Consider the following 11,063-nt stretch of genomic DNA (forward strand, 5'->3'; position numbering starts at 1 on the left):
CATACAAGATCTATTAAACTATATTTTTGCCTTCAAAATCCACCTCAAAGGACTTTTGCAAGTACTGATCTGTTCAAAAAATGACTGAAGAGTGTTACAAGCCTCATTCGATTCGATAATATAATAGGACTTTTTTGTTGAAAAAAATACATGTATTACAAAAGTATTCATTATTAAGTTACCATCTTAGCAAAATCACTACCTATTCTCGAACACTAACGTCTTTCCTATGTATGATTACAAAATATGAAAAATTAATACTATCCGACATGACCATAAAATGCCAACATATTCCTTTGAAGTGCGAGCCATATCTGCAAAATTAAAGTCAAGAAATAATGTTGTTGAGTTGCTCTCTAAGCTATTGAATTTGTTTGTCATAATAAAGGACTTTTGCAAGTACTGATCTGTTCAAAAAATGACTGAAGACTGTTAGAAGCCTCATTCGATTCGATAATATAATAGGTCTTTTTTGTTGAAAAAAATACATGTATTACAAAAGTATTCATTATTAAGTTACCATCTTAGCAAAAATCACTACCTATTCTCGAACACTAACGTCTTTCCTATGTATGATTACAAAATATGAAAAATTAATACTATCCGACATGACCATAAAATGCCAACTCTGCAAAGTAATTCACGATGCCATATATGGAAAAGGCATAAAAATTGAGGCTATATGATAAATTATTAGTGACTAAAATCTTGAGTTATGACAAGGATCCTCATCTATTTCTTATATGTATAGACATTCATATTTCGTGTTCTAAATTAAATAAAGCTTTTGACTATATGTGCATATTTTTGCATCATTTAAAAATCTACTTGGTACAATAAAAATGTTAACAACTTCTCAAGAGAGGAATTGAATAACCTATTTTGCATGATTCAATTTTATCCTTCGTTTGAATATTTATGTGTATAATTTAATAAGTAAATCTTTCCTACATTGAGAATGTATATACTATCACCATTTGATTCATGACATGTGTATTGAATTTCAAATTCAAATTTTGTATAGTTGTTATTCATCCAACGCTGATAGTGTATTCACTGTCAGTATAGGGAAGATTAATCCTAATTTAATTATGTCTTTCAACATAGTAAATTAAACTTACAAAGAATCATGTTCACAACAAGCTATAGAGTATGCCTAACAAACATTTATTTTCACATCAATAATGATAAGGAATCATGTTCCAAGATAACATAAAACTTGGTAATGCGATGAAATACCTAAATACAAAGAAAAAAATTATAATTATTGCATCCTTGAACTGATACAACTAATAAACTAACAAGGAACTAAGTTTCTATTGTCGGCTACTATAAATTTAGTAAAAAAGTTACTTAATCAAAATCACCAAAAGAAATTGTCCAGCATATTCTAAATTTTTTGACTTTTTGCCTACTACAAAATCTAAAATCTAAGTCCAAAAGCAAATGAAAACATAAAAAAAAACCCCTTCAGAAGAAGAAAAAAAAGTTGATTAAGCTATATTATGTTACTTTTTTATGCCATACATTAAATTGGGATTACATATCTCCCACTTAATTATTATGGTCTTAGGCACATATTGAAGTTCCATTGAACCTCCTCAATCCACTTTTGCTAATGGTCGGTTTTTCCTAAAGTCAATTAGATTCATAAATAACAAAAAAAATACATTATACATTGAATGTGATTGAATAAATTATGCAAGTACAATTAATGGATAAAATCTAATTTTAAGAAAAAGAATGTGCGTATGACTAAATCTACAACAGACTCAATTATAATCTATAAAAGGTTCAAAATGCCATTAAAAGATTTTAATTCTTGAAATGAAATTATGTTAATGGCCTCTTATTATTTCTCTAATTATTGCACTCACCGATATCATTTTCTCCAAAATCCATATATCTTATATTAACTAAATATGATAAAAAGAAAAAGAAAAGTCTATGGTATAAAATATTTTTTGGATATATGAAAAATTTTAGAAAGAAATTGCCACAATGTGCAAAGTCATTAATAGTCAACTACTTATTGATTTTGTTATATATCAGCACAAAATCAAGAATACAAAATTATCTTGTGCCATGAAATCCCCAATTTTCTCAAAAAGAGAAGCTTGCCTTAATTTTGTAACTACAGATGCTACCTAATAAAACAAAGGATTAATACTTATTCTGGAAATTTTGGTATCCAGCTATTTGTACCAAGCCCCAGAGGTCCCTTTTTTTTTTTTTTTTGGCCATCGTCACTTTATTTATACTATCCAACTCTAATCTAATTTAAGGGGGATACCCAATTGGGTCTACGAGAAACCGATGAAAACTGAATCACAATCAAACCAGACGGATGCACTATGCACCCGTGGGTCTCTCTCCCATTGGATGCCTCTTTTCTCCTTCTTTTTCCTTGGTCTAGCCAAACCAGCCCCTAATAAAGTCTACCACAGCCTCACCCTTTGTTAACCAAAACCCTAATTCTCCCATGTCCTCTTCAGGAAAATAAAAACAAAGGACCAAAATAAAAAGATGGACTTCTTCATTTCTCATCTTTATAGACTTAGTTTTCCCTGGTCATACTTTTGTCTTATATCTCAAAATCCCTTTAAACTTTCACTAAACTCCTTCTAATCTTCCCAAACCCTCATAGTAACCGGATCAAACTCTGCCTTACCTTTCCTTTCGCTTATTTGTAAATTCTTGGATTAAGTTAATTTTCCTTTGATATATAAGTACATATTTATCTTTATGATGTAGTAGCACATAGTGCTTGCACATAAATCAAGTGAGCCCTAGGTGAGCCTTTTTGCATGTATCTGACCAGCCAGCTGATACAAGAAAGACAACCAAAAATTCTAATTGGTGAAGGACAAGAATTGAGTAAGGATAGATTGGATTGATTTGAAGTCCGAAGTTCTGATTGGATTAGACCAATGAGCTCCTTTCCCACCTCTCACCCCCTTCACAAAATTTGATTAACTTGTACTTCTTCTTCATTTTTGTTGGAATTAGTATTTTTTTTTTTTGGTGTTTTTTCGCTTGTGATATGTTTTTTCTAAAAACATCTTTGGACATGGTGTTCTTTTGGGGTATTTTTAAGTTTTAAGATAGTTCTCTAAGTACTTTTGCTGCCCCCTTCCCAATTCACCCTATTGCGCTAGGCCCATTGCCTTCTTTTTTCTCTTACTACACCAAATTTAGTGATGATAAAGGAGAGGAGAAGGTTCATGACCGGTGATAAGGAATGCAAGGTAGGAGGAAAGGGCTGCGGGGAAGGATACGGGAGTTCCACTAACCATTTTATCTTTTCATATCTATGTTAGCTAGAGTCATTTATAGGAGTGACACCAACATGACTGCTCTAGTGCAAAATGAAGAGTTAGACATGAGAACAGCATAACAAATGAGAAGAGTCCAGATAACACAGCTTCAAATTTTAAACTGTAAAGAGGAATTTTGAAACTTCGTATGTACATATTCAAATTATAAGAGTTTCATTATAATTTCTCCTTTTGTTATGGCTGAAGTAGTAATGAAAGGTTGAAAATAATTTTAAAAACCTATTAAAATTTCAAACCAAACTTAAGCACTATGTATACTCGATGAGGCTCACATAGTACACAGACACTACATAGTCATAACTATACACCAACAACAAAGACTTGTACACTCCCTCAAAGTGTACCATAGCACAGCGCAAAAGTACCCCAAATCCAAACCACAATGTATTGCCATGTGATACCCTTAGTTGAATGATAACATGTCCTAAACTTGAAACCTAATGACCCACTTCCATCCTACAAATTCTTTACCTCGATAGTTGCAACTTATCTGATGCATGAGAATAACAAGAAATAGAATTATTTCAAATTGCCCAACTCAACTGGTGGAGATATTAGTTAAGTGACCATAAATTCCTAGATCCAATTCTTAAGTTCTCCCTTCTCCTCTCGTAGTTGAAAATCTTGGAATCTCACATAAAAAATAAATAGTAAGTAGAATTAAGGGCTCATTTAATAATCCAATTCAACACTTAAATTTAATGGATTGGATCTTAACATATTCAGATGTTTTTTATAATAAAAAATTATACATCTGAATTAATTAAGTGGCACTGAATTTTCTAGACAAAACTTACTCTAAAAAATAAAAAATAAACTATTCACTTATCATTTAATATGGTATACATTCAAATATGCTAGATTTAGTACTTAACAATTCAATAACTTAATAAAAACAAATTTTAGTTTTCAATTTTCAGATTTCAGTTTTATCAAACGCGCCCCAAGTACTTGAATGTCAAAATTAGTTTCTACATAATATTTGATTATTTAGTGTGAAAGAAACCTTAAACAAAAATGACGTCTCACCTACATCACGAAATAGATATCTATTAATAGAATATGTAATACATCTCATCTTGATTTAAAACCCTATCAACTATTCAAATTAACTAGACGAAGCTAATCATAAAGCACAAAAGAACAAAAGACTCGGTCCTTTTTTTCTAAGCATAGATTTTCTTGTTATTCTAGTCCAGAAGAGCATTTTTCCTAGTATAAGACAGAAATAACAAGTACTAGTCAAACACACCACAGAAATAATCAAAGAAATCTATATACTTCTTTTCAGGCTGCAAGTAGATAATGCTAACTTTGATAGGAAGTGGGAATGCGATGGCTTTTCAGGAGAACAAGAAACTTGGGGCAGTTAGGATTGGGATCAGGCAGGTACGGTTGAGGTTAAGTACAATTGGTATAGCCATTGTACTTATTTTAAAAATTAAGTGATTGTATTTATATATTAAATTGCTGTACACGAGCAAAATTAAATTGCTATAAAATAATGTTGCTACAAAATAATGTTATTATAAACCAAATCATATTAGATATACAATAACTGTACAACCGTACACAGAAACTTCAATCGTACTTTCCCCAAATTCGAATGAATTGTTGATGGTAGTTTAGCAAGTAGTCAACACATATATGTTGTATAATCATACCATCTTGTTATAGCCTCGGTACACGGAATGTTACGTGCATGTACATTAATATCTGTAACACAATTATAATATTATGTAATTGTACACCAAATTATTTGATGCAAAAACACAAGATTTTTATACAATCATACGAAACCAAATTCATGTCTTCCTCAACTCTTAAACTTAAAATACACCTACTTTTTGCTCTTTACGTTAAGCTTGAAAGATGGAGAGGGATGATATTTAGATAATATGACATATATGGAAATCGCTTGTTTGGCCAATGCTAGCCAGACTAGTCAATATAGTGTGGAGATTAAAATAACTTACTTTTTAAATATTGAGATGATGCAGACTCAACGCTATTCAATCTTCCTGCTGCGATCGCTTGATGTAGTAGTCCTTCACTTGCCCCGCCCAACAAGGCTTGGTGTTTGACACTTTAGGTTTAAAAGAATAGAAGGAAAAGGTACAGGAATAAATTTAACATCATAAGACTGACAATTTAAAGCAGGACAAAATAGTTGCAAAAAAAGAAAAAAGGAAAAAAAAAAGGTTGCAAATCAAAATATAGGGCTGTTCTCACTTGGTGAAGATTTTGCAAATCACACTCCACCAAAGCAAGGCAATTTTTGTTAGATTTTAGGTTTTACCTTTATAATCTACACAGCAGACAAGAACATTAAAAAAAAAACTATTTATAACAAGAAACTTCACCCTATGCCAAGAAATTTTTTTTTTTTTTTATTCCTAACCCTAGACTCTCTAAGGCAAACTGAACTTTTTCTACTCCTAGAGTTAGACTCCTATTCCAATTCTATCTCTGAACCCACTCTGCCATCTCTCTTTACCAAGCATATATAGTTGGCAAAATACATCATAGCGGCATTTTTGTAATTGAGTATCTAAATTTGTTTCCTTTAGCAGGCTCCCTCAATCTACACATCATTCAGTTAGGAAAATCCTATACTGAGCGATAGGCCTGTCAACGGGTCGACTTTGGGCCGGAATTCATTATTTCGAACCCGAACCCGTCATATTTTATTGGATTCGGTTCGACCCGTTTATCCAACGGGTCTCTTCTTTATGTTCCGGAATCGGATCCGGGTCGGTCTACCCGGTAAAAAGAGAGAGAGAGAGACGGTACAAAGCTGAACCACCTTAATAAAAGAAATTGGTTTAATTTTTTTTAAAAAAAGAAAAATATGCATCAATAGAAGTGAGCAGAGCAATCCCGTAAAGAAAGTCCGAAGTAGAAAAATAGAGGTGGGAAATCGAGGTGATAAAAGTGCCTCCTGTTGCTTAATTGTTGTTTTGGAGAGCAGGAAGTAGAAATGATAAAGGAAGCAGCCGCAGGAATGAACAATGAAGAATGGAGGATGAATATACCCCACGGTCCCCACCAATCCAGTCCACTGCAGACTGCATTTAAACCAACTAAACAATAATTGCTCTCTCACTTCTCTTTCTTCTGTCTTTTTCTTTTGCTCTATCTATCCATCTATGTAGTAGCGTATTTACATTTCAGAGAAGAAAAATGATACGAAAAGGTTAACCCGTCCATACAAGGCTCAGAAATTCCATAACAAGCACCTCTCCTTAGAGGCCAACGTCCTCGTGGCCTGGTAATTCAGGGCTCCCCCTCCGTCGAGGTAGGGTCTCGCGAGACTCGAACCTGGGACGTTGGGGTTATTTGTCTGACTCTGATACCATTGATACGAAAAGGTTAACCCGTTCATACAAGACCCAGAAATTCCATAACAAAAAACTCCCTCTCCCTTCTATTTCCTTAACAGTTAACAGACCCAGAAATAGAAAAAAGCAAAACAAAACCCAACCTGGCTTTTTCCACTGCAAATAGATCCCTTCAGATTTTTTTTTTCAAATTGGTTTGGGACTGCAACCGCTTCTTTCCTTCCTTCCTTTTAACTAATTGCCCGGGGCCGATGAGAAAGAGAGGCGATGGACTGGAAGCTTAGATTTTGCCTTGCTCCTCTTTGAAGCTTGGAAAGGGGACAGCTAAAATTGGGGACAACAAAAGAGAAGAGAGAGTGAGAGAGACACTGGTCTAAAATGGGGCATTAGGGTTTAGCCTGTTTGGATAACAAATTGAAGTAAAGTTGGAGTATTATAGTGATAAATATATTTTTTTTAAATTATTAATTAATTTATATTTGGGTCCGGGTCGGAATACGGGTCAGAATATTATATTCTGTATCTGACCCGTTTTTATGTTTGATAAACGGATCCGGATCCGGGTCCAGATGACGGAATTATATTTCTACCCGTACCCGAAATTATTTGACAGATCCGGTCCGGGTCCGAGTCTGGACCTGGACCATTGACAGGCCTACTGAGCAACACAGAATTCATAGGACAGGTACAAAATTTATACGTCATTTAGTTAGGAAAATCCTATACCGAGCAACACACGATTCATGGGATGGATACAAACTAAATTATGACCCACATCTTTAATTTTAAAGATTCTCATATTTGTATCTATCATACAACAGATACAAACTAAACTAGTGTGAATATTCGTGCGTACATTATTGAAAAAAATTAAAAGAGACGGTAAATTTTTAAAAAGTTAAAAGTTTTGCACCAATATAATTAAAATCTAAGATTTGTCTAATAATAGTTGAAAGCATGACAAAGTGTGTAGATCATTCAAAAACTGCGTTTTTGCGGAAGATGGATCTTGAAATAATAATATAAATTTATATTAGAAAATGAATGATATATGGATAGAAATAAATGTAACTGCATATTTTATTTGATTTCAAAATGAAATACTTACAAACATTATGCATTCGATTTGATATTCTTGTACAAATGTGCAAATATTTTTTACACCAATCAACTTTTAGTATGAAAAATAATATTGGTGGTTTAATTAATTCTATTGAATTTTATGGAGTTCGTACTATAGAAAAATGTTTAGCGAGAATTGTATTTGTTGGAAGTAAATTTACTGAACCTTTTAAAATATTTCAGCGGGATCACTATGATGTAAGATTTGTTTTGTGATCAGTTGTTTTCTCCTTTATAATCTTACAAATTTGAAATTGAGACGCTATTGAAATCAATGATGGAACTAAGGGAGGCTAATAGGGGCCATAGCCCTGCTTAAATTTTAAAATTTTCAATTGTATAAATATTTGTGTAAAATAAAGTTGGCCCCCTTAATTTTTTACAATTTTAATTTATATTATGAGAGTTTATATATGTGTGTGCGCGAGCGCGCGTGTGAATTAACTACATTTGAATTAATTTTTTTTAAAAAAAGTTATTTATTTTTTACATCCCTTTATAATTAAAGTTAATATTTGATGTTTTTAGATGTCATATATTTAAATAGATAAAAATTATTTCAAAATGAAATACTTACAAACATTATACATTCGATTTGATAATTTTGTATAAAGGTGCGAGCATTTTTTACATCAATCAACTTTTAGTATCAAAATCAATATTGGTAGTTTAATTAATTCTGTTGAATTTTGTGGAGTTTGTACTATAAAAAATGTTCAATGAAACTTGTATTTCTTCGAAGTAAACTTGCTGAACCTTTTAAAATATTTCAATGGGATCACTATGGTATAAGATTCGTTTTGTGATCAGTTATTTTTTTCTTTATAATCTGGCAGGTTTGGAATTGAGACATCATTGAAATCAATTATGGAACCAATGGGGACTATAGCCCGTTCCCCCTAAGTTTTAAAAATTTTAGTTCATATTGTGTAAATATTTATGTAAAACAAAGTTGGGTTTCTTAATTTTTTTACAATTTTAGTTTATATTATGAGAATATATATGTGTGTATGTGTGTGTCTGAAATAATTACCTTTGAATTAATTTTTTCTTATAAAAATATTTATTTTTTGTGTCCCTTTATAATTAAAATTAATATTTGATATTTTTAGATGTCATATATTTAAATAGATGAAAATTATTTTGAACATGACACATAAAACTTTGTTACTGATTGAAATGTTTGTAAGTGGGATTTATCTATGGTAAAAGTATGTTACATAGTCTAACACTTCAATTTCGCTTCTTTCATTTGCATCAACCAAATAAAAAATAGGGTTCAACCCCACAGATACTCCATCTCACTTATTCATGCCATTTTAATTTCTGTTCGGGTCTATCCCGTGGGTCATCCCAATTTTTTAAATTTCTGTCGGGTATATCCCGGTGGGTCTATCCCAATTTTACATTTCCTGTCTGGGTCTATCCCAATTTTAAATTTCTGTTCGGGTCTATCCGTGGGTCTATCCCAATTTTACTTTCTGTCCGGGTCCTATCCCCGTTTTAAAATCTGTTCGGGTCAATCCGATTTAAAATTTTCTGTTTGGATATCCATCTTAAAGGTCATTGCGCATTTCAAAAAAAAAAAAAAAAAATCTGGTAAAGAGGTCAGTCCTCGTTTCAGAAGCGTCCGTCGTCCGGATCGTTCGTAGCCGAATAACACAGGTAAGTATTTAGTGTCTACTTCTTTGTCTCAAGTTTTTTCAAAACTCAGACAAAGAGGGGCAAACTGTAGACACCAAATTTTGATTATTTTTAATTTCATTTTTTATCATTTATTATTTATCTATCTATTTATTATTTATTTTTATTTTTAATTTTTAATTGGGTTAGATTCATCATTTTCATTTTTGTAAGATGTTAAAAGTGGCCTTAATTCTCTTAAATTTGGTTTGAAAATTGTTAATTTATTTTTAATTGATTTTTGAAGAAAAATGAAAGTGGCAAAGTAGGTGGAAATGTGTATGTTGAACAAGTGTACAAAACAATCATTGGACAAGTGGTTAAGGAATTTGGGGACAAGTGTCCCTTTGCTTATTTTGACAACACAACATTTAGGAGGACACTTGTTTAGCTTAGGAGAGGGGACGGGGGACTAGAGGAAAAAAAAGAAAAACTGCAACGGATGAGAGGAGGTCGGTTAAGGGCGAAGAAAAAACGAAGGAGTTGCGGCGGCGGGAAAAAGGGCAACAGAGGCCGATGGCGGCTAAGGTCAATCGGCCAGAAAGAAATGGAAAAACTATAGGGAAAAAGAAAAGGCCCAGAGGATGAAAAAAAAACAAAAGGGAGCTACGGCAAAAACAACGAAAAGAGAGAAAGGGAAAAATCAGAACGGGGGCGGAGAGAAAAACAGCAAGAGTTGACGGCTGAGGAGCTAAGGAAAAGCAGAGGGGTTTCGGCTAAAAAAAGGGGAAAGAGAGCAAAGAGGGAGCTTCGGCTGGAACAAGGGGAAAGCTGGGGAAGTTTTGGGGCTTCAGGCTAGATAAAAACAGAGAATGGGAAGCGGAAAAGCAGCTGGAGTTTTGGGGTTAAGAAGGAAGAGATCAGGGCAGAGGATGAGGGCAAGAAACAGCAAGAAAAGAGCGGCGGACAAGGGTTGATCAGGATGGAAGAGAAGCTCGGGCAGGAGAAAAATTTTCTGGAAAAAGAAACGAGAAGCGGAGGAGGAATCTCTTTTTTCATCTCTCTCGATTTCTTTCCATATTGATACCTTCTTCTTCTTCATCGGTCCAAATATTTTACTCCCCAGTCAGCCCTCAACCGACGAACCTTTACCCTGAGGTCTTTGTCCCTGTTTCCTCAGTTACAGCAGAAAACCTTCCCGTTAACTTCATACCCACCACCAAGGCACCAGTACTCCACCCATGCCACCATTTCACCGCCACCCAAAGCGCATATGATACGGAAGCCTCTTTATTTTCTCCATTTTTTATTTCTCCTTTTTCTTCTATTGAATCTCAGCTACCGACTTGCTGTTTAGTGAAGTTTTCAAACAGAGAGTTAATTTTGGGTTGAAGATTGATTTGTTAAGGCTGCCTTTCTGTGCAATTTCTTGTGTAAATGGGATGTGAGTTATGGTGAAGGTCCTGAATCCCAGAATTTGAGAGATATGTCGAAGAAGGAGATGGGTTTGGGTTGGATGCTATGATTAAAGCACACCGCTGGAATCTGCCGTCGTTTACAAATTTCACCAAGCAAGAGCACCGTAAGTTTTTTCTTCTCTTGTTAAATTTCAGTTTCGGTCAAGTTATTGAAATGGTTT

The 11,063-nt window shown here is 33.5% G+C and overlaps 1 protein-coding gene across 1 annotated transcript in view; it reads left to right on the top strand.

The window, feature by feature from the left end:
- The first annotated feature begins 10,296 nt into the window (after positions 1 to 10,296).
- LOC113776898 (G-type lectin S-receptor-like serine/threonine-protein kinase LECRK2) overlaps positions 10,297 to 11,063 on the top strand; it is a 10,074-nt gene continuing 9,307 nt past the window's right edge. Inside the window, exon 1 of the mRNA XM_027321947.1 lies at positions 10,297 to 10,396. Coding sequence (XP_027177748.1) covers positions 10,297 to 10,396 — 100 coding nt within the window. The remainder of the gene's footprint in view (positions 10,397 to 11,063) is intronic.

The sequence above is a fragment of the Coffea eugenioides genome, chromosome 7 (assembly GCF_003713205.1).
Source record: "Coffea eugenioides isolate CCC68of chromosome 7, Ceug_1.0, whole genome shotgun sequence".
Lineage (NCBI taxonomy): Eukaryota > Viridiplantae > Streptophyta > Magnoliopsida > Gentianales > Rubiaceae > Coffea > Coffea eugenioides.